Here is a 22,982-nt window from a genome sequence, read left to right as displayed (position 1 = left end):
GTTTTAGCAAGAATTTGGTACCGAATGCAGGATTCATGGATCTAATATACTATAGTAGGCGTCATAAGTCTAAATTATTAGAATTTTTTTAGGTAGTTTTTGAGCCTTTGCTACTTTTATCGAGTCACATCTCCCATCTTTACTTGTTTTTGGACAACTAACTATTTGCTTGAAGAGAGAGAGAGGGAGAGGAGAATTACAATAAAAAATTTTACAAAAAAAAAAGAAGAAGAAGAAAAGCATAGGTGACTTAAAGAAATTAGAGAATTAGGATAGATAACAATGTAATTTTATTTATCCTTTTTAGTAATTTTGTATAAGGAGAAAAAAGAAAATATTAAAATAATAATTAATGAGGGTAGATGAGATAAAAATGAGAGGTTAAATATCACTACTCCTTTCAAATACTAAAATTACCCTTAGTTAAATTTTATTAAAATATATATTTTAATTTTCCTCCTTACATCCACAAAACACAAGTGTTCATCACATCTTATTGGTTTTGCTTATATAATAGAAAAATAATATTGATTTAATCGTTAAGTTTTTTTTAATATTGTTTGTTTATATTTTAAATAAATTTTTGATAATTAAATAAGTTATTTTACATTTACTAGTATAAATTAAAATTTAAGATTTTAGAGAATATAGATTATAAGGCTTTTTTAAATAGTTAAATTATCTCAAATATCTTTAATTTATTTAAATATTTTATTTTATTTTTTATAATATAATTTAAAAAATTTATCTATTGAAATAATTATATAATTTTTAATGAAAACAAAAACTCTACCGAACAACTAAAATATATATATTTTTTTGGGATAAGAACTCCTGTTATATTTAAAAACTGTACGGTAGGAGCCTTTAATCTAATTCTCTCTTATAAAGAAGAGAAATTAATCTACAGAAACATAAATAAATTGATGAGTTAATTCTCTAATTTCTAATTTATCTTAGAAATTTCTCTTTAATGAGAATATCTATCCCTTAAATAATTTGAAGTTTTCAATATGCCCACGGAGATGAGTATTTAACCTTAGGCCGCCATCCATCTTCCTTGGTGCCGCGTGTCACTTCTTCTTCAAGTCGACGGCTGTGATTGATTCATTTTTGAGGTTGCGGCCTTGTACGGTCAGTTTCTGGAAACAGCGCCATGATTTTAGGTCTTCTTAGGTTTGATTTCAAAATTGATTGTTTGTAAAATGTTATGAATAAATAATTCAATTGGTTTGTGAGCACCTTTATTTTATTTTTTTTTCAACTTTCCAATTTAAACCTGATCTTCTGTTGTAACCCAGCCGAAACGGATTGGAATTTTCCAGTTTGTTGCGGTTCCACTTGTTACGAAGCTTGCCCGGCTTGGTTTCGTAGTACAACCTATCAACCGGTCTGGATCGGATTCAGCAAACGCTGACCCAAAGTGGTTCATGCCTACTCCCAGTTGGCTCAATAACGCGTTTATGATTTTTAATTTATAGGTAAGGCATTAAAGAATAGAGGGTTTTTCTTTAATGGACTAGAACTGTAAAAGAATAGGCATTAGAGGGTTTTACTTTGTTATATAAAGTTTCTATTCAATAAACTTTTTTCTGAGTAACAGAAAGGCAAATACCTAGTCAATTGTATGAGAATATGTATTTGTGTTTGAGTTCTATGTGTTTCTCTTTGAGTTTGTGAGCTAGTGATGATCAATAATAATTCTTGTTAGAAATTAGATTTTATTTTATTACTTATTTTTATATTTGCTTTTGGTTGTGTAGATGGAGGGGAGTATTGCTAAAACTCTTTACTCTGAGAGTTTGCAGCTATCAGACTTAGAATTGGATCCTCCTTCAACTACCAATCGTAAGAATTATTATTTGATATAAATGACTTTTTTTTTTGGGTTTTACCATTATTAAAGTTGTATGTAAAATGCTTTTCAATAAGTTTATAAGCTGAGTTACAGCTCCTGAATTGGGATGTGAACTAAGAGAAAACGGTTTAATTCTCCAGAAAATTGAAATGCATCCAATTTTCTTATGTTTAAGCATAGAACGGTTAGGCGTAAAGCAAATTGCATGCTAATGTTGAAAGAGATATCTTTGCGTGCATTTTGTGATGGATAAATTCCTTTTAAACGCAAGACATGCATTGCATTGTTTAGTTTCAGGTTGTGATGGAGGTGATTTGCTGGATGGTGATGATGGATCTGTATGGGGTGGCTCCAATGAGGAGTTTGATATAGAGACTGATTTAGACAGAGAGTGGCAGAGGAGGCGTGATCAATTCCACACTGTATGTTAAATTTGTTTTCATATTTTTCCTGTGTGCAAATGTTTGATACTTTTCAAACCTACATTAATATCATGCTTGATAAATTCTAGATTGGATATCGTGATGGACTTCTAGCGGGGAAAGAAACCTCTGCACAAGAGGGATTTAATATGGGCTTTAAGGAGTCATTTCATTCTGGATACAATTGGGGTCTCGTTAGAGGTGTTACCAGGTATGCTAATAAGAAAATGAAAAAAATATATATATACAAGTGGTATGTACCTTTGCATAAAAATTTGAATTTCTTGAGTTCATGAGAGATATATACGTGTATACATATTTTGTTTAATTAGATTTTGGTTTTTCCTTCTTGAAGTGCCCTGGTTTGCCTTCCCAATGAGCTGAAAGAGATGTTGATTGAAACACAAGAGAAAAGGAACAAATTCCAGAGCTTGTATGAATCTGTGCACTCTCTTTCAACAACAGATGCCCTTAAGTTGTTTCATGATGATATATTGACGAAGAAAGCAGTGGAACAGAGTGAGGGTGCTGAAGGTGGCTCCAATGTAACAGGTTTGCAAAATCAAAGTTCAGACCGCAGTCGCCTAGAGAATCACTTTGGAGAGCTTGAATCAATTATTCTTGAAACGCCTGCGATCCAAGTTCATTTAGAAGTTCAAAAGTAGTTGGTGTCATTGTGTAATGATATTGGGAAATGATAGTCCGCACTGGCATGGAAATGTGCTGATCTGCCTACAGTAAGGCAGTAAATTTTGTAGGATCTCAGTTTTTGAAGAAAATATTGTTCCTTTCCATAATCTGTAATTATGATCTTGTTGAAAAGACTGGAACTGATATTATATTTATGTCGAAGGGTATTGAATAGACAGTAAATACTTGCATTTACAAATCAACCCAGTAAATGTGGTAAGGTATAGGAATAATTGATAAAGACGAAGAGAGCAAATGAACAGAATGATTGATTTTTGCTTCTGAGAGCATTGATGGTGAATTGACTGTAGCCAATAATCATTTTATTCCGAATCCAATTTGCCTCCTGGTCTCGAGTGCCCGGTCTGCGTCTTGAAACTGATTGTTGATATTCTTATTGGTTACACTTAAAAGAGTTGCAGTCGGCAACTTAAGTCACTTATGGGATTCATCGATTTGTCAGTAGAGAAGTGCAAATGGTTATTAGTCAGACATAAACTGAATTAATTTATAACCATTAGTACGTAATAACAGATATTCATTAATAAATTATCATGGTCCACTAAAACAACAACAAAGGATAGATTGAGAGTGTCCAGTTGAAGAAACTAGACACCGTATTTTCTACTATTATTACACAATATTAAACAGACACTCTTCACTTGAACCACTTAGAAGAACCAGTAACCGTATTTGTAGTTCTATCTTCTTCTTCACCATTGCTCCATCTAGTTGATTTTCCTGTATGTTTGAGAAGCAGCTTACTCTTAAAACATAAGTCTGGCCAACTTGCATGGCCCTCACCTGCATTCAGAGTAACGTACGAGTCAAAAAAGAGTTCAGCATATTTGTTAAATATAGGAGAAAGGTCCTAGTATTGATTTTTCTTGTTTACCTAAGCTATCAACATCAGCTACAAGCTTGAATTGGTCTTCCAGGAGCAAAAGTTGCTGAGGAATCCCTGAGGTGTATGTCAAATTTAGGTACCGGGATGACGGTTTCGAAGGCTTCAACTAGTAGTGCCACCTTCCTCTTTCTAGCAGGAGCAAGTTTGGTGACTGCCTGTCTGAGTGCATAATCAACCATCCATTCCTCAGAATTTTTCCTCTCATCCGTCATCTGATGCTTGAGATCAACTTTTTCTGCATCTGGATCAGGAACCACCAGCAGGAAATTTGGTTCTCGTGGGTTGAAGTTCCTCATTTCCTCCTCATTAGTGGCTGGTCTCTTGGATCTTATTGTCCATTTTTGATTGCCGTCAATGATTGACAATTTATGGTTGGACTTACTCTTTAAGGGAAGTGATGTGCTCTTCAATTTTGTGATGGTCTCAGCACCAGTCAGATGCAATGTTTCTGTTGTTTCTGACTGACTGCTGTCATCGACTTCCACTTTCTCAACTTCTCCAACCGCACTCTCAGCCAAGCTGATTTTATTCATGCTCGAATCACTCTCCTCCTCAGAATCCAAAATGTTTTGGTTCTCAGCAACATTACTGCCCTCATTCTTGCATTCTGTTCGTTGCTCTTGATTTTCAGCCGGAATGATTTCATCAACTAGAAATGGGCTGCTGTTACTGTCTTCAGCAGAGTTTTCAAGCAGGCCAGGGTCGATGATGTTGTGGTTTTGGTTGTCATCTATGTTTACACCATCTTGATATGCTTCAAACAAATCATTAGGAACTTGGACTCCAATTGATCTTTTGGTAACAGTAACTTGTTCTTTCCCTTCCATGTGATCTCCAGCTTCGCAGTTAGGTTTTTCCTGCTCCAAAGCATATTCACCAATGGCAACATTTTGATCAGTTTTTGAATCCACATTCTCATGGCTCTCACTGTAATCTTCATCTGTTATAACCTGATCTGTTTCATCTGAATTCAGGGAAGAATCAGACATTTGTTTCTGAAGCCAGACGGCCAAGTCATCATTTTGAAGAGATTTATCCTTCTGTTGTTCCTCAGGAATACAGTAGTTTTCAACATCTCCAACTTGAGGACCAATTCTGGGGATATCATTCATTGCTTCAGGTATTCTGCTTCTCTCCTCGATAGAAGTTTTTGGTTCCACAATTGGATCCTCTGTCCAAGCAGAAGCGATCATAACCCTGATCAAATGAGTCTCAGCATCCTCGGTGGTAGATTCTCGATCACTTTCAGACAATTGGCCAGACTCAATGATCTCCAAATTCTGGGGTGTGCCATCCACTTCACAATCACTGTCCTCTTGTCGTGTCTCAGAGCATGCACTTTCTTCTTCAAAGATTTCATCAGCCTGAATCTTCTCGCTGCCATAAACAACAGTGTTGTCTGATTTGGCGATGGGCTCACCACGCAAATCTTGATTCTCGATGTCCGATGAATAACCATGATCAAAATTTGATTCATTCTCATTTTTCATTGAATCAACAGCTTCCGTATCAATCTCTAGGGTAGGAAACTGACCCTCCTCCCACTCCATATTGCTAGCTTCAGAAATGCTACCACTTTCTTCACTGCTGTCATTGCTTTTATTTTTGAAGTCACTTGCAACATGAAGTACTCCTTCAGTTTGAGCTGCAATTGCTGAGTAGTCTTTATCTAGATCCTCAACTTTCTCTTCTTCAGGAATCCCCTCCATGTTATTAGCTCCCATAGAAGCAATTTCACTGTATTGTTCAAGATTTTCCTTGAAATCAATCTCAGACCGCGGTGACCCAGCAGAAAGATCCTCAGAAATTTGTTCTTTATTGCTCTGTTCCACTTCTGCTTCATGAAAATCTCCATGAATAGACTCGTTATTCTCTATTTTACCCTTAGCATAGATTTTAATGAAAAAATCTATGCCCCCTTCTTGCATAGGAGGAGACGGAGGTGAGCTGTTCAGATCTCCTTCTGAGTATGCAGGTTTGTTATAAAAAACCACCTGCCCTGCATCAACTCCTTCCATTTTTTCACCAGCTGGTTTCACTTCACGTGGAGATAGAGCTTCCAACTTGAAACTTTTCTGTGTCTTCAACATTCGCCTTCTTGCCGATAAGAAGCACTTCAATGGTGGCAAAGGCTTATGATGATGACCATTAAGAGAACAATAAGTATACGGACACACCTTTGTAACTGAAGTTCCTTCGACTTCAGTACCCCCAAGATTAAGCACAAGATAATCCGGGAACTTTGAGTCCTTCAGAGTTGAAGAACAAGTAGCTCTCTGTGCATTCACATCAGCACAGAGAACAACTCTAGAACATTTTTTAGAACCAGCTCTCACATGCTTGAAACTGGGGGTCTTTGTTAAAGTCCTCACCAGCTTCAGACTAGATGACTTTGTTAAAGTTCTAGCTGGCTTATTACTAGGACCTGAGCCAAGTTTTGATTTTGAGTTAGCAGAGCTTCTCTTGGCACTTACCTGGGAACTTTCTTTTCTTGCCTCTGAACTGCTGGTACCCTTCATGTAATTTGGTGATCCATAAGTTGTTCTTGCAGGAATCTGTTTTTGTGAAGCTGCTATTGCTGCTGTTGTTTTGACATTCAAAGGAGGTGGCTTTCCAGGCTGTGAGATGCTTTGTTTCAAAGTTGATGATGATGATGATCTCAAGCTCTCAATATCTGATAGCTTGATCGATCTTGACCTTTTCATTTTCTTTTTCATATCAGGGCCTCTACTCTTGCCATCATAAGATGATGGTTTTCGATTTGCCAAGCGTGTTTCTGATTTAACATGATCAGCTTGGATTCCAAACTTGTTGGATACCTTTCTTTGCACCATCTTCAAACAAAAACCTGAACCTGAAGTATCAGCTAAAAGGACATAAGGTTAGTTTTCAGGTTTCTTGATTCCTGCGGATTGTTTTAGCATGAAAACTACATAACAAAGAAAAGGAAAATGCATTGAAAGTTGGAAGGGACAAAACAATATGAGATTCTTTTTGGCTTTCTAGTTGATCAAATTTGAACTTAGCATGATAGATAACAGGTGTGGTTTGGTTTGGTTTGGTTGCGTTGCGTTGCAGAACTGGGTCCCTTTTGCTTTTAGCATTTTCTGAAATGAATTATTAGGTTAGAAAATGGGATTCGTTTAGTTTACATACGGCACTGATTTGTTTCATAATTCTGAAGGGGTTTTAAATTAATGTGTGATTAGATGTCCTAACCTATGTTTGTGCAATGACATAACTACCCTTCATCATGTGGATAATCCCTATCCCCTTGTGTTTGATGCATAACATATAACCTCTACCGATACGGCCATTATCCAAAATTTGGCTGCATTGACACCCCCCCCCCCCCCACCAAAAAAAAAAAAAAAATCATCTTGTCCTGTTAAATTAACATTTGATTATGAAAATGAAAGCGATGCATTTGCATAAAAGAACATCTCATCAACTGTAACTTTGTAATTGTGAGGAAAATACATATGGAAAGTACTTTTAATTATTTGGCAAATGTTTTTGTTGATGCCCAAAACACACTCAGTTTCAAATACATTATGCTAATTGCGGAAGGACTGTGTTAGGGTATTAATGTAATTTTGGTCAACCAATTTTTGGCTTGTTAAATTGAGTTGAAACTGTGGGCTGGAGAACCCACGAAGGGAGGTAAATGGCCGGCAGCACACAGGGGCACTTTTTAGAAAAGACGCAGCTAAGTTTTCAGTGGTCGGCGAAAATGAGCTGCTTTTGTGGGCCCAGAGAGGTCCAATTAAGCACACGCTCCTCTTCGTTATGGCCCACGACCCACTATTAAAGAATAAAAAGCAAAAATAAAGAAAAGAATTTTGATAAATAATGAAAGAAAATAATAACCCAAATTTCCATAATCTTTCTTCCTATAATTCCACCGGCCTTTTGCTATTTAAATTGGGAATTAAAAGGTCATTATCGTTTTGATGAAACCCAAAAACTAATTTAAAATATCGGTTTAGCTGAGGTTATTGTTTTGATTTAGACAGATTTTGGATCAAATTGATTAATTAAATTGTGCACCATCTGATTTCTCGTTTATCATCATATTGGAACTAAATTCTGAACCGTATTTTATCAATTTAGCCGACAAATGATTTGAAATGGAAAACTTTCTGCCGCCCAACGATTAGTTAGTTGGACTTTGGGTTTGAGGCATTAGACAGTTCAAAATTTCAAATTATTACAATAAGCTAAGCATATTATAATGAACATGTTTAATATATCTCATATATATATATATATGCTAGTAAACGCTAGCAACTTTATTCTATCCATACCGAATTGCTTTCAAAATTTGGATCAAGCTTAGCAATGACCCGTGTTCTTACTTTTCATGATGGCCAAGAAACTCCTCTTATTCTCTGCTAGTTCTTGACCATAAAGTCCCAGTTACTTAACTACAAATGAGCTGCTCTTTTTGAAATTTGAGAATTTGGTATGCCTATTTTTGACCAATCGAGCTTGCCCTTTACACGTTACCAATTTCACCATCTAAGAATATGCTAGTAAGAACTTAAAAACACATTCAATTTCTCTGCTTGTTACAATCTTGACAATGTTAGGTATTGCACGAAGGAGCGTTGTGCGGACAACCTATTGGGACCAAAGTGCAGAAAGAAACAGAAACACTACATGTTTAACCATCAAAATGTGAATGAGTTTCTGCTTCTTCTGCAGTCATTTGCCATTGAAAAGGGCTACAAGCTATCATGGCGCCACATGCTGTGCATCAGAAAGCCAGCTTAGCTCTTTCATGGTGTACTAAAATATTCACATGAAATATAATATCCCATGTTATCTTGTTTCCTGTTAAATGGTTCTAGAAAATTTTTCGAGTTTCAGTTCCAAGCTCAGTTTTGTTTTAGCAACAATCCAAATGATTTGTACCCATATGAGATAACATACCAGCCAAGATTCTTGTCCAATTTTCCTGAATGGTGAAACTTTCTGGGATTTTTTTTTTGGGAAATTTTTGGTCATCAATGACTTATCAGATTTTTTGCTATCCATAGCCTTTAACATGGCATGTTTGTGCTATGTATGCATGGAGTGGCTGATTCTATGTGATTATTAAGAACCTAATCATTGACAAATGAAAATATAATTAAGACGAGCACATTTGAGATGATATTAGTGGAAATCAAAGCAACTTTATCAAAAAGAGAGTTGTGTGGACCTTTCAAAGATTTAGACATTTCAGTACCACCTTTAAGCTACAGTTGATATCTTTTGATAAGTAATCAACTTCCTTTTTTCTTTTTTCTTTTGGGATAGTTTTTGGAGGAAGATAAGTTAAGTAATCAATTTCAGATGCTTTAACTTGAAGGAAATTTTTGCAAAACTGCTTACTTTAACACATGTGGGGATTGGTCTAGAAACTATTAGTTCACTCTCTATAAAGCACTTGGAGTAATTTAATTATTTTAATTTCAATATATCTCTAGACTAATTATTCTATTTGTTAGTATCAATTTTTTATATGCCATTTGAGCTTAACTGCTCAATGCCCATCTATGAAAGTCATTGGACAATAAATAAATTGGATTTGTTTTGGGGGAAGTAGGTGGCGTCAAATAGATGCATGATTAAATAAGTGCAACGTAGCTATCTTGGAATTATTTATGAATTATTTGCAGCGGCTGAACACGATCAACAAGGTCGCATGGATATCTTGGATATGCTTAATTATGACGAATCTTTTTTCACAATAATTAGAGCTAATTAAACTTGATAAATGAAACATGAAAGTAGCCTGAAGAACGTTTCACTGATTTTCAGGAGGCGGTGTATCACTTTTGGTTTGAAAGAGAGCAAAATAAGTAACTTAATTTAGAGCATATCATGTACCTGTAGCATAAACTTGGCGGATAACTGTTCTCTTTTCTCACTTTCTTGCAACACAGATAAGCAGATCTCAAGGTTGCTTAGTTTGGTTAAAGTATGATTTGAACTTTGCAATAATTCAATCTTTTACAACACAGCTTTTACATAAATCAATGCCAACATATATAAAAGACGTTAAAATCGTTGAAAAACTATGTTCTAGAGGGTGAAGTCAAGCGTATAAAACAGGTAGTATGAAACATCAAACTGATAACATGAAACATAAAGTTCGTAACATTAAGTTAAAACTAGTAACATAATAAGATTGGAAGCTTCTGAGCACTGTACTTGATTGAGTGTATGTTGGTTGAAAATTGTTAGTTCTATGTTTGTTAACTTAATGAGGGTTAAGGATGGAGCAGGTAAACAACAAATCTGGCACTGAGTGCTCCATGAAATTATGCATCAATTAGGTAGAAGCTTTCGAGTATTTCGAATTCTGTCCACTTGAACACCAGCTCTTTGGGTACAAATGAATAACTTGTATACTACACATTTTGAGGGGAAAATTGGTTAATTGCATCCTTGTTGCAAGTTAAGTTTAGAAATTTATACTTCCTCTCTGTACAGCAATGAGTAGAATGACAAATATAGGAGAAGCAAGAAAAATCATGTATGGGAGGGCTTGAGTTAGTGCACCTTCTTCACTTCCAGCCTCTTGGAGAGGATAGTTGGTTTTATCTTCAACAAAAGCTTCAAAAAAGTTACGGTAATCTGTGTTCTTATCACTAGAGCTTCTGACCTTCATCATTTCCATAGCCTGCGATGAATGAATTAGTATTTATTAAGGTAAGTGTTACAAAAGTGTTGAAGAAACAATGCATCAGCAGTTGAGTTTGGTTCCAACACATACGATGAGGCAAGAGCTGAATAATCATTATTCATTACATCACTTCACATATACCTGAAAGCTGAACATAAATTGCCGAGCTCTCTTGCTCACTAAGGCATTTGGGTGAGATTGAAGCTTCTCATACATAATTCGAGCCTCCTTTGGTCTGCAAACATGGCAACTGATTAATATATACCCAGTTCATAAGGTGAATAGATATCTTGAGTACTGGCAGATTGAGACACTAAACTAAGAAAATGTCTCACAATCTTAACAAAGTTTCATATCCTTATCTCAGCAACCTGGTTGTTCTGGTACATTTGTTTAGCAAGCAGGGGCAACAAAAGGTTTCAATGTCATTTTGACATTATTTATACTAATTTCAATAATTATAATCCAATGCCATACCTACGAAGAGAATCCTGACAGATAGACCACTGCAAGGCTGCTAATCCATGAAGTTCGCTCTGCACAAGCAAAATACTTGATGTTAAATTAATAGTACAAGCTACAAAGATTACAATATCTTTTCGGTAGAAGCTGAAAAAAGCAGTTTAAAGAGATAATGAATATGTCCTCTCAACAGAGTACCTAGTAGAAGAAGCTACTAAGACCATGATATAAAAAACCAATTCCTCGAATGGGAGTTATTTCAGATGAATGCAACGGCTGCAATTTTTTTAACATAACTAAGGTTCATAACTTCAGTAAACTAACCTTGAACACCATTTTATTCATAACTTTTTCATAAAAGGGCAAAGCTTCCTTTAGCTTCCCTGAATCCATCAAGGAGTCACCATCCTTCAATGCCTATATTTATGAAAACCAAATTAGCGATTAACTTATTTAGGCACTAATGTTACAGAACTGCATAATTTAAAGCCAAAAAAGAAGTCAGAATAAGTGAATGGTTACAATTCTTAATAATGATACTAAATGTGAAACTAAAAATTTAAGTTTTCTTTTTCTTCATAAATTACAAAGAAGAATTATGTTAGAAGAGTACCTTCTCACATTCAGATTTCAGCTTTGGATCAACATTTAAGCCAACACTCTTCTTGTAGGCAGCAAGTAGTTGTCTAGTTCGCTCTTCTTTAGCAGCTCTAGCTTCAGCTGGTTCCAGAACATCGCCAGGGCGAATTGTTCTTCCACCTCCAAACTTAATGCAGAGGAAGAAAAGCATGTCAAATATGACTTATCATCAGAAAACATCCCTAAAAATTGCCAAGATTCAGAGGTAACGTCAACAATTCGGCAACTACGGGTATAAAAAGTTGTTGCTTTATTCAACTACCAAGGATAGCATATTCGTTCATCAAATAGGTGCATCTTATGCTTAACTGTCTTCAGTTTTAAAGAATTTCAATCTACTTTATACCTTAATGCCTAAAGATTAAATGACAAATTCTAATTATGTCCCGTTGAACATTACATATTAAAAGATGCTAAACCGCAAAATAGAGATTATATCACATTTGTTAATAATGCAAGCACACATATTTGTCAGAACAAGTCCACCAAAAATAAATACCGTTTTTGAAATATTGCCAGGTCTTGGAAAAACTCCCCATGTAGACACCTTTGGCTTGTAAAATTCCAAATTTTCTTCTTGTTTTGGCCCAGGCCTCAACACAGTTGACTCCCCAAACTTGCTGGTGTCCCCAACAATAATCTCCACTTCAGGAGTGTCACCTTCTGCAAAAGGATCAGTAACTGGAACCAACCCAGCTGGCAGTCCCTTGCCCTCCTTCTTATCGGCAAAATTAAGACCCATGAAATCAATGCTTGAGATCTTCAACCCTTCTTTCTTACCACCAACCTCTTTTGGCAAATTGCCCCTACCTTCCCCTTTGAAGCCTAGAAATCAATGCAAAAAATTCAGTTAAAAGCTATATTGCACCTTAAAATGTGAGACTTTTAGCAATCAATGGATTTGTCATAATAACAAAATTAAGTCCAAGACAACAACTTTGCATTAAGAAATAAAAACCAAACATTCGTTCATTGAAAATTTGTAATATGAGAAGTAATAATAAAAAATAAAAAAATAAAAAACATCAATTCCGTCACTGTACATGTGCCACTAGTCACTATGGTACCTGAATTTGTGCCGTTCTGAAAACTGACAGTGTCTTTGTTCTTCGTGTACTCTTTGGCTTTCTCCACTGCAGCCCTTGCAGCATCCTTATCTGGGTTCTGCTCATATTTAGAATCTGAGTTGGATTCTTTCAACTTCCTATAAGCCTTAGCTTTTTCAAAAGCGAGCTTTACAGGGTCTAGTGAAGCTTCAGGTTCGGGTGAATTTTCAGAAGTGGGCTGCTCAGATGCTTCATCATTGTTGGATGTGGCGTTCATAAAGAACGAAAGCTTCAATGAGCTGACCTTCGGTTTTTGTTTTGCGGAGGAGTCGTTTTTGTTTTTGATGGTGCTGACGGATGAGAGCCATGATGGTTGCAGAGATGCCATAGTTGTGCACTCGTGCTAAGGTGTGTGTGTCAAGAAGTGAGTGGCCATAAAACGTTGCGTTTCGAAAACCTTTTCCAATACGTGTCAAAATTATATAATTTTTAAAAATACTGTAGAAGTCCCTATCATTATTGTAAAATTACATATCCAAAAGAGAGTACCCTCGTATTTTCAGTGAGAGTGTTCGTCCCTCCGTTTGTTCCTTCATAAGTCTTAAAACCCTAACTTTTATTTACAGAAAAATAAAACCTCTCTTCTACCAGAATAATAGTGATGACAAAGGTTTACGGCACGGGTGCCTACGATTTCAAACGGCATCGGGTTGCCGAGTACCCGGTGGAGTTGCCAAGCCAACAGGACGACAAACCGGTGGAGTCAAAGCCGGGATCAACGCTTCCAAGCTCTATAACTCTCTCCGAAATCCAACGCGATAGGTTGACGAAAATCGCGTCGGAGAATTGGCTCAAAACTGAGAAGCCGTTTGATGCCGAGCTTGTGAAGGAGATATATAGGACAGAGTTGACGGTTAAGGAAGGAAGAAAAACGGTGCCGTTGCATAGAGTGATGATTTTGGAGGTTAGTCAGTACTTAGAGAATTATCTTTGGCCAAACTTTGACGCTGAGACGGCCTCGTTTGAGCATGTCATGTCTATGATACTCATGGTTAATGAGAAGGTAATAATTTTTTTTTTTAATTTTAAAGCTGGATATATAGTTATTTCTTATTCTGATGTTTCTTTTCGTGAATTTGTCTTTTGAAAAATATTTAGTTTCGAGAGAATGTGGCAGCTTGGATATGCTTTTATGATCGAAAGGACATATTTAGGGGATTCCTTGAGAGGGTTCTTCGTCTAAAGGAGGTTTGGCGAACTTTTCCCACAATTTTTATTTTTAGAATCTGTGTAATTCATATTATTCTGTCTCGAGGTTCGTTTCAACTCCGAGGAGTTTAGGCACGTTTACTAAATTTCTTATGTCTAAAATGCGGTTGCAGGGAAGAGAGTTAAGTATAGCTGAGAAGACAAATTATCTAGTTTTCATGATTAATACATTTCAGGTATGGTAGCATCTTGATTATGCTTTTATTGCATCATAGCTTTGTGTTTGTTTGTATGTGTTAGGTATCAAGTAGAATCAAAACTCCACTGGAATTTACAAAGAGATCAACTGATGTTTAAGTTCTTTTTGTTTTGAATTTACTATTTTTGAATAAACTATGTTGTGCACAGAGTTTGGAAGATGAAATTGTGAGCAAAACTGTCCTGAGATTAGCTAGTTTGCAATCCTGGCACAGTCTGTCATATGGCCGTTTTCAGGTAGCTTATGCTCAATGTTACTTTTATTTCACGCTAGATGGAAAGTATCAGACTCCAATCTGATGAATAATTTGTGAATTGTTCTGTAGATGGAGCTTTGTCTTAATCCCGATTTAATTAAGAAATGGAAAAGGATGGTAAAGAGAGAATTTAAGGAGGCTATGAAGCGAGGAGAGCCTTTTGACCCCTCAGCAATGCTTGAAGTGAAATTCTTGAGAAATTTCATTGAAGAGTTTCTTGAGGTACTGATATGCTAAAATATTAGATTGGATTCTTTTTTTTTTTAATTTTTTAAAAATTCAGATGTTCAAGGATATTAAAACTAATATGTTTAAACCCACTTTAACGTTTACTAGGTACTTGAAAACGAGGTTTTTGTTCAAAGGCACCATGTCAATAATGAGGATGATCACGCTGATGCCAATAGTTTTTTGCAACCTAATGATGCTTGTGTGCTGTACTGTGAAAGGTTTATGGAGTTTCTTATTGATCTGTTGAGCCAACTGCCAACTAGAAGGTATAATTCCAGCTGAAGTCATGGTTTTTTGCTTTTTACAGTTATTTTGTGAGGGAGTCTTTTCTGATCAGTTGTATATTTGATTCATGTCTTCAAATTCAATTAGTTTGGTGTTAAGACTTAGTTAGATTGTGTTTGAGTTTTGGCCATATACTTAGGATGTCTTCAATTGGTTTTGTTTGATGGATTTCATGCCAAGATGAGCTTGACCAGAAGAGGAATATTGTGTTTGTTCCAATTTTGATTGCTTAATTTACTTTCTAACATCTTGTTGCCAACTCTTTCCTATATGCTTTTATTACTTGTCAAAGGTGAAACTTCTTATACATCTGTCATCCCCTGCTGTTTTTGTAATTCCATGATTTGATTTTACTCTCTGTTTTCTTTTTCATTCCTGGGATGCAGGTACCTTAGGCCTCTTGTGGCTGATTTAGCCATTGTTGCCAAATGCCATTTAAGTACTCTATACAGACATGAAAAAGGAAAACTTTTTGCGCAATTGGTTGACTTGCTACAGTTTTATGAAAAGTTTGAGATTAATGATCATGTTGGCAAGCAATTGACTGATGATGAGGTGCTCCAATCTCATTATGACCGTTTCCAATCTTTTCAGCTTCTGGCATTTAAGAAAATCCCAAAGGTTTGTTATAATTACTTATGTTTAATCTGTAGGCTGCCTCCTGCCTCATTTGTAAAAAGATGGATCTATGGATCTTTAGACCAGTTTTTTATTATTATTATTATTATTTGCAGTGTCTAAAATTTATTTTGTATTGTTGTAGTTGCAAGAACTGGCTCTGGCTAATATTGGTTCAATTCACAAGCGAGCTGATCTATCAAAGAGATTATCAGTACTCTCCCTCAAAGAGCTACAGGACCTGGTTTGTTGTAAGGTTAGTTGATAGCCGATTTTTAAGTGTGTTTCAGTTTAACTAATCTGGTTTCTATATCTTTCTCATGCCCCAAGTCTTTAAAATTTCTCCTTTTAGAGACCAATGTTGGGCTGGAATCAGTCATTGTATGGGTTAAAGTTGTTCGGTGAAATTTTTGTCTTGATGAGAAATTGTATGATGTTTTTATCCATTGATAGTTGTTTTAAAATATTTTTTTTGGGGAGGGGGCGGGGGGTGTGGGGGGGTGGGGAGGGGAAGGTTTTTTGGGTCAGCAATTGTATTAACTGTACGTACTCCTTTTTGCATTTTTTTTTCTGTATGAAATGAACCCTTTGAATGATGTGCTAATTTAAAGTTTGTAAATCCTTCTCTGCTGACGAATTTTATTTCTTCATGCAGCTCAAATTGTTGTCAAGTAAAGATCCTTGGTTAGATAGCTATGATTTTCTTGTTGAAGTCATTGTCTCCTTTTTTGAGAAGCAGCAGTCTCAAAAAGAAGCCATAAATGCCCTTCCTTTATACCCGAATGAGCAAATCATGTGGGATGAAAGCCTTGTTCCTAGCATTAATTATTCTGGAGAAGGATGTCTTGCTCTTCCAAAGCTTAATCTACAATTCTTAACTCTTCATGATTATCTCCTCAGAAATTTCAATCTTTTTCGTCTGGAATCAACGTATGAGATTCGCGAGGATATTCAGGAAGCTGTACCACATCTCCTTGCTTACATTAATAATGAGGGAGAAGCTGCTTTTCGTGGTTGGTCAAGAATGGCTGTGCCAATTAAGGAATTTAAGATCACTGAGGTAAAGCAGCCAAACATTGGAGAAGTTAAGCCGTCATCTGTGACAGCAGCAATAACTTTTAGCATCTCAAGTTACAAAGCACATGTAAGATCAGAATGGAATGCCCTCAAAGAGCATGATGTTTTATTTTTACTTTCTATTCGCCCTTCATTTGAGCCTCTAAGTGCAGAGGAAGCTGCAAAGGCTAGTGTGCCACAAAAGCTTGGCCTTCAATGTGTACGGGGATGTGAAATTATTGAGATACGGGATGAGGAGGGAACTCTCATGAATGATTTCACTGGAAGAATTAAACGTGATGAATGGAAACCACCAAAAGGAGAACTTAGAACTGTGACTGTTGCTTTGGATACAGCACAATACCACATGGATGTCACAGATATTGCGGAAAAAGGTGCTGAAGATGCTTATGGGACATTTAATGTGCTGATGAGGAGAAAACCTAAGGAAAATAATTTCAAAGCCATCTTAGAATCTATAAGAGATCTCATGAATGAATATTGTATTGTACCTGACTGGTTGCATAACATATTTCTGGGCTATGGAAATCCCTCTGCAGCTCAATGGACTAATATGCCTGATTTTCTGGAAGTGGTGGATTTTAAAGATACTTTTATTGACACCGCTCATTTGGAAGAGTGCTTTTCAGATTATGAGGTTAGCATTGCTTTTCCTTCATCACTGGTTATTGGAAACTGATGGTGTTTTTCTGTTCTAATAATACTTTAATTTAATCTGAAGAACTCTGTGACTTGGAAACTTCAATTTGTTATGATTTCTAGGTGTCTTTTGTGCATCCAGATGGTACAGAAAACTTGGATCCGAGGCCTCCATTTCGAATTAGACTTCCCAGGACACTGAAGGGCACCAGTCGTGCACTTCCTGGGAATAAGAAATTAACCTCTGACTCAATGCAAGTTGTCAATATGGTGGATGCCTCTGATGGAAAAGATCAACTTATTGTTGAAGCATACACCCCACCTGATCCAGGTCCTTATCCCCAAGATCAACCAAGGCAGAACTCTGTCAGATTCACACCAACTCAGGTGCTGGGCTACTCTTTCATATCTTCACTTCCTTTTCCTTTACGTTGTCATAATTTCATTCTTTTGAATTGTTTTGAGGAAGTTTCAATGATCATTTATTTAATTGCTTTTGAAGAGGTAGCAATCATTTATGGTACTTTGTACTTTATTTATGTTCTGGGCAAGTGGTAGGTTTATCGTGCACTTTATTTTTAACCTACAGAAATTTTACTATAACACTCCTTTTGTTATGTGCACTGTATGTCTAACTGACAGAGAATTTACTATGACATGTATGAGGTCTTATGCTGATATGCGGTTGAGTTTCAAACCCTGAATAGAGAACAAATGTTGGTGTTAGCATTACCTTTTATACCACTGACGGTTATAATTTTCTGTATTTACAGGTTGGGGCCATTATATCAGGCATTCAGCCAGGCCTAACTATGGTCGTTGGTCCTCCTGGTACAGGAAAGACTGATACAGCTGTGCAAATCTTGAATGTTCTTTATCACAACTGTCCTTCTCAGAGAACCTTAATTATCACTCATTCAAATCAGGCTCTGAATGACCTTTTTGAGAAAATTATGCAGGTAATTTTGATTGAATTTAAGATTAAATACATAAAAATGATCAATGTTTAATCCTCTAATTTTGTAAGTGAACTTGGCATTTGTGGTTTCCTTTATTACTGAACTTTATGCTTTCGACACTTAACTTGTCAATTACAAATTTGCTAATGCATGTCATGAGTTCTTTCAGAGGGATGTACCTGCTCGCTATCTTCTGCGTTTAGGTCAAGGTGAACAAGAGCTAGCAACTGACCTTGACTTCAGTAGGCAAGGCCGAGTCAACGCGATGCTTGTCAGACGCTTAGAATTGCTTAGTGAGGTTGAGAGGCTTGCAAGATCTCTTCAACTGCCTGAAGATGTTGGGTATACTTGTGAAACAGCTGGATATTTTTGGTTGCTTCATGTATATTCCCGGTGGGAGCAATTCCTTGCTGCTTGTGCAGATAATGAAGGTAAACCAACATTTGTAAGGGACCGTTTTCCCTTTAAGGACTTCTTCTCCAACAGCCCTCAGCCAATCTTTACTGGGGATTCATTTGAGAAGGACATGCGGGCAGCCAAGGGGTGTTTTCGCCATCTCCAGACTTTGTTCCAAGAGCTGGAAGAGTGCAGGGCATTTGAATTGCTCAAGTCAACTGCTGATCGAGCAAATTACCTAATGACAAAGCAGGCAAAAATTGTGGCAATGACTTGCACCCATGCAGCGCTAAAGAGGAAGGATTTTCTTCAATTAGGTTTTAAGTATGACAATCTCTTGATGGAAGAAAGTGCCCAAATTTTGGAGATTGAAACTTTTATTCCGATGTTGCTTCAACGACAGGAGGATGGTTATGCACGTCTCAAACGCTGTATACTGATTGGTGATCATCATCAGCTCCCTCCTGTTGTGAAGAATATGGCTTTCCAAAAGTACAGTCACATGGATCAGAGCTTATTTACAAGGTTTGTTCGTCTGGGTATACCTTATATAGAGCTTAATGCCCAGGGTAGAGCCAGGCCGAGCATAGCCCAGCTTTACAACTGGAGGTATAGAGATCTGGGAGACCTACCTTTTGTAAAGGAGGAGCCACTCTTCCATAGAGCTAATGCGGGATTCTCCTATGATTATCAGTTAGTGGATGTTCCTGATTATAATGGGAGAGGTGAAAGTGCCCCTTCTCCCTGGTTCTATCAAAATGAGGGAGAGGCTGAATATGTTGTTAGTGTCTATATATACATGCGACTACTAGGTTACCCTGCAAATAAGATATCAATATTGACAACTTACAATGGGCAGAAGCTTTTGATTCGTGATGTTATCAACAGGCAATGTGTTCCATATCCGTTTATTGGTCCACCCAGCAAGGTGAGTTTCCATTTAGGTTTTGTTAATCAGTGGAGGCATTGTAAGATTGTAGTGGTGCACATTTTGTGTTTGCTCTGTTATTCGTTCTCAAATTGTAGTAACTTTATGCTTTATTTTTGTATGTATAACTGGTTTTCTTTATGCTTGCTTTAGGTCACTACGGTTGATAAATTTCAAGGTCAGCAAAATGATTTCATTTTGCTGTCTCTTGTTCGTACTCGATTTGTGGGTCACCTTCGTGATGTTAGAAGATTGGTTGTTGCTATGTCCCGTGCTCGGCTTGGTCTGTATGTGTTTTGTCGACGTTCTTTGTTTGAACAATGCTATGAGCTGCAGCCTACTTTTCGGCTTCTGCTTCAGAGACCTGATAAACTTGCACTTACCATGAATGAGAAGACGTCTTATACAGATCGTCATGTTGAAGACATTGGAGTTCCCTATCTTGTTAGTGGCATTGAGGATATGCACGCTATTGTCAACAGCTTATTATATCAGGTATATTCTCTTGTTTACATGATATGTATTTGGTGGTGATAGTGCATGGTTGATGCCTGATTTGATGACTTATTCATAAAGTTTTCAGAGGGCCATCTAGTGAATACAGTATAGCTCAACCTTGAGATGTTTAATCTTGGCTAGCTTTCTTTAAACATCTTTGTCGCTAATTGGGTTCCTCGTGTGTGATCATATATCTCATAATCTCATACACCAGCCGAATTAGCCATAAGAACTTGACTAGCTCCGTTTTTTGCCAACTCGTGTTAGGAGTCTTATTACCCCTGAGGTTGTAGGGGCAGGTCTATTTTTGCTTTCACCAGTAGTCTTAGTTGGAATTGTCTTGACAAGTCAAATTGATGACACTAGTTTGCAATTTCTGATGGTATTGTTGAATTTTTTGTTACAGTTGTTTTTGTCGAGGTCTAGGGTCCTCTGAAAATAAGTGATTGTTAAAATTATTCTCAAAGTTCAATCCACGAGTTTATTATTCTTGTTGGCAGAGGCATTTAGCGATCCAAAGTCAGTATGTGGCTTATTCAGGAACCACGGATGCATATGCAATGGAGCAAATTAGCCATCAGAATTCAATTCTCGAGCACAATGCCATGGACACTGATATGCCAGCAGTTGCCAATGGTTCTCTTGGGGATACATCACATGGAAGCCAGTCGGAGGAAGCTACTGAAATGAATGGTCCTGCAAATGGGGAGATACCTCTTGAGGGCCAATTGAATGGTGAATCAGGGTCTGAACCTCCTACAGACGACAAGAATGGCACACCACCTGAAAGCGATTCAAATGAGGCAACAAAGATGGAGTAGTCTAAAGTAACAGCGCAGCCTATCAAGATTTTTCTTTGAGCAGTTGCGGAAACCCCATGTCCTGCAGGAGAGGCAGCTGGCAAACTAAACTGGGCAATATAATCCTTAGGTAAGGGCCACCTTATCCAACTTTCTGGTATTAATATATGTTTCAATTGTGGATGATTATCATCAAGGCTTCCCATCATAAGGTTGCCGTTAGATTTGGTAAACGACGCAATTGTGACTGCAATCTAACTTAGAGCCTTCAAAGTTATTAAATTAAAATCTTTCTGGAGATAACTGTGCTTCAGCTGCATCAAGTTGGGAGAAAGATGGAAGTTGTTGACATAGTTTATAGTCTGTTGATTTTTTTTTTTTTGCCATCAAAATCCAAATTAATGAGTGGTAACTAGCTGTACGACTGTTATATGAAGGAATTTCGTTGTAAATTTGCATCAATCAGTTACAAAAGCATTGCTGCTAATGGGACTATTGAATATCGGATTATTCAGCATTTCGAGTGAAAATCGCAAGGTATTATTTTAAAAAAAATGAAAATTTTTTTTCCATAAAGGAAGGTTGGCATGGCGCTATTGTTGATCCCCACGGACCCCGCCCTGAGAGATTGATTTCGGGTTCGACAGGTGGTTTGTAAATTATTGCAATAATTATAGTGGCTATGTATTAAAAAATGAAAAAAAAAAAGGGAAGAAGAAGGAAGAAGAAGGAAGAAGAAGAAAAAGGGCCTGATGAGAACCCCAAGAGTTGTATATTTAAGAATTGGCTTATGATTTTGGGTTCAAATTTCGTTAATATACGTGTGTAAATGATAACAACAACAATAAAGATGCATGTTGGATTTTTAGCATAACATGGGTAAAACAATTTTAATTTCGTAGATTGGGTACATTTCCAAAAACACGTGGTTGATCGCGCCGCCACCACCGCCGCACCCGTCCGATGAAACTCCTGGACGTTGCGACGCCGAATTCAAGACTCTTTTAATCATCGCTCGTGACCCGTTCGATCCCCGAGATAGTAGATACTCGATAGAGCCACGATCACCAATGGGATTGAGGCCGTGAGACAAATATAAAAAAATTGGCGGCCTCCGGTTTGGACGGGAATTTTAAGCGCGAGGGAAAGCAATCGTGATGATTCTGTAATCTATCTATCTGCCTATTATTTATGGATATAGAAAACAAAGAGGTTTACGGTTGAGTCTTCAAATTGTCGAATCATGATATCAGAGCACTGCCGGTTTAGAGAGACTGTAAACTTCCGTGCTTCATTCTTGAAATCTCCACATACAAAAGATTCCGATGTGGCGGATTTTTCAGAATCTTACACATGTAAAAGATGTGGATGATCCATTCATTATACCATTCAACTAGCCCAACGGCTACTCTTACCTCTTCTCGCAGCGGACAATTACAACACATGAATTCGTGAAATGACGATGGCTTTACGTGCTCAAAACAAATTAAGATTTGTTGATATGACGGTCAAAAAGCCTGCAGGTTCCTATCTAGATTTTCGGTGGTGGCAACGATGCAACGGTTTGGTTAGTTCGTGGATTCTTCACTCCCATCACTAAAGAATTAGCTAATAACATTTTGTAAGCACAATCTGCAGACGAAAGATTTATGCAATTGAATGCACCAAAGATTTGCCTGTTGAAAAAAAGCCATATCGACACTGTGGCAAGGGAACGCTCCTGTTTCAGTCCATAACACTATCTATATAGAACCATGTTCTTGTGGCCATCCCAAAGCCACAGCAAATCTTTTGCTGCAAGATCGAGCTATAGAATTTCTTCTAAGGCTACATGATGGGGTATGATCTCCTTAGAAGGATCCATTCCCCTTCTCCCAATATGTTATATTCTTTGGGGTGCCAAGAAGAAAAACGACAGGAGAGTAAATCATCACGATTGCTTTCCTAATAGAAAGCGTTGGCTTCTTTGATTGCCGCAATGGCTTGCAAATACAAAGATGTCACCAATTACAAGAGAACGTTGTCTTTTTGTCGCCGAGGTGCTGCTGCTGCTGCTGGTAATAATAATAGTAGTAGGTAGTACCGCTCAGTTAAGATCTCTGTCTCGGTCAGTAAGAGCAAGAACTG

General features: G+C 37.1%; 4 protein-coding genes across 9 annotated transcripts; 2 read left to right on the top strand and 2 right to left on the bottom strand.

Moving 5' to 3' along the window:
• The first annotated feature begins 938 nt into the window (after positions 1 to 938).
• On the top strand, positions 939 to 3,153 carry LOC18045495. Of its 5 annotated transcripts, none has more exons than XM_024185444.1 (6): positions 939 to 1,134; positions 1,326 to 1,481; positions 1,764 to 1,848; positions 2,150 to 2,280; positions 2,370 to 2,491; positions 2,636 to 3,153. In XM_024185444.1, exons 3-6 carry the CDS (start codon positions 1,764 to 1,766, stop codon positions 2,943 to 2,945), a joined length of 648 nt encoding a protein of 215 aa, XP_024041212.1. In that variant the 5' UTR covers positions 939 to 1,134; positions 1,326 to 1,481; the 3' UTR covers positions 2,946 to 3,153. The 5 variants fall into 5 exon arrangements, with proteins under 5 accessions (XP_024041212.1, XP_006438890.1, XP_024041211.1 ...); XM_006438827.2 differs by having other exon boundaries at positions 1,302 to 1,481; XM_024185443.1 differs by having other exon boundaries at positions 939 to 1,176; positions 1,302 to 1,481.
• A 353-nt stretch (positions 3,154 to 3,506) lies between these two features.
• LOC18045494 (calmodulin binding protein PICBP) lies at positions 3,507 to 7,007 on the bottom strand. Its single transcript, XM_006438825.2, has 2 exons — positions 3,866 to 7,007; positions 3,507 to 3,774 (listed from the first exon to the last, which is right to left on the bottom strand). The coding sequence occupies exon 1, from the start codon at positions 6,709 to 6,711 to the stop codon at positions 3,880 to 3,882; it is 2,832 nt and encodes a 943-aa protein (XP_006438888.1). The 5' UTR covers positions 6,712 to 7,007; the 3' UTR covers positions 3,507 to 3,774; positions 3,866 to 3,879.
• A 2,954-nt stretch (positions 7,008 to 9,961) lies between these two features.
• LOC18045493 lies at positions 9,962 to 13,161 on the bottom strand. Of its 2 annotated transcripts, none has more exons than XM_006438824.2 (7): positions 12,722 to 13,161; positions 12,154 to 12,479; positions 11,629 to 11,781; positions 11,340 to 11,432; positions 11,031 to 11,089; positions 10,695 to 10,788; positions 9,962 to 10,550 (listed from the first exon to the last, which is right to left on the bottom strand). In XM_006438824.2, the coding sequence occupies exons 1-7, from the start codon at positions 13,086 to 13,088 to the stop codon at positions 10,332 to 10,334; spliced, it is 1,311 nt and encodes a 436-aa protein (XP_006438887.1). In that variant the 5' UTR covers positions 13,089 to 13,161; the 3' UTR covers positions 9,962 to 10,331. The 2 variants fall into 2 exon arrangements, with proteins under 2 accessions (XP_006438887.1, XP_024041210.1); XM_024185442.1 differs by having other exon boundaries at positions 12,154 to 12,470.
• A 70-nt stretch (positions 13,162 to 13,231) lies between these two features.
• On the top strand, positions 13,232 to 21,562 carry LOC18045492 (intron-binding protein aquarius). Its single transcript, XM_006438823.2, has 14 exons — positions 13,232 to 13,763; positions 13,859 to 13,948; positions 14,083 to 14,145; positions 14,318 to 14,404; positions 14,494 to 14,646; positions 14,761 to 14,921; positions 15,327 to 15,561; positions 15,704 to 15,814; positions 16,214 to 17,272; positions 17,398 to 17,661; positions 18,048 to 18,233; positions 18,403 to 19,557; positions 19,711 to 20,052; positions 20,556 to 21,562. The coding sequence occupies exons 1-14, from the start codon at positions 13,362 to 13,364 to the stop codon at positions 20,874 to 20,876; spliced, it is 4,629 nt and encodes a 1,542-aa protein (XP_006438886.1). The 5' UTR covers positions 13,232 to 13,361; the 3' UTR covers positions 20,877 to 21,562.
• Positions 21,563 to 22,982: the final 1,420 nt, after the last annotated feature.

Source organism: Citrus clementina, unplaced genomic scaffold, assembly GCF_000493195.1.
Source record: "Citrus clementina cultivar Clemenules unplaced genomic scaffold, Citrus_clementina_v1.0 scaffold_4, whole genome shotgun sequence".
Taxonomy (NCBI): Eukaryota; Viridiplantae; Streptophyta; class Magnoliopsida; order Sapindales; family Rutaceae; genus Citrus; species Citrus x clementina.
The sequence above is the reverse complement of the archived record's forward strand: the minus strand, read 5'-3'. Positions and strand labels throughout refer to the sequence as shown.

Bases quoted from the DNA above. Each gene is read 5' to 3' on its own strand.
- LOC18045494 (XM_006438825.2), bottom strand. From the start codon at position 6,711: ATGGTGCAAAGAAAGGTATCCAACAAGTTTGGAATCCAAGCTGATCAT.
- LOC18045495 (XM_024185444.1), top strand. From the start codon at position 1,764: ATGGAGGGGAGTATTGCTAAAACTCTTTACTCTGAGAGTTTGCAGCTA. The intron at 1,849-2,149 runs GTAAGAATTATT...TGCATTGTTTAG, and splicing joins TCCTCCTTCAACTACCAATC to TTTCAGGTTGTGATGGAGGT. The intron at 2,492-2,635 runs GTATGCTAATAA...TCCTTCTTGAAG, and splicing joins CTCGTTAGAGGTGTTACCAG to TGCCCTGGTTTGCCTTCCCA.
- LOC18045492 (XM_006438823.2), top strand. From the start codon at position 13,362: ATGACAAAGGTTTACGGCACGGGTGCCTACGATTTCAAACGGCATCGG. The intron at 14,405-14,493 runs GTAGCTTATGCT...ATTGTTCTGTAG, and splicing joins TGTCATATGGCCGTTTTCAG to ATGGAGCTTTGTCTTAATCC. The intron at 17,273-17,397 runs GTTAGCATTGCT...TATGATTTCTAG, and splicing joins AGTGCTTTTCAGATTATGAG to GTGTCTTTTGTGCATCCAGA.
- LOC18045493 (XM_006438824.2), bottom strand. From the start codon at position 13,088: ATGGCATCTCTGCAACCATCATGGCTCTCATCCGTCAGCACCATCAAA. The intron at 11,433-11,628 runs GTACTCTTCTAA...TCATAAATATAG, and splicing joins TGAAATCTGAATGTGAGAAG to GCATTGAAGGATGGTGACTC. The intron at 10,789-11,030 runs GTATGGCATTGG...CCATGTTTGCAG, and splicing joins TGTCAGGATTCTCTTCGTAG to ACCAAAGGAGGCTCGAATTA.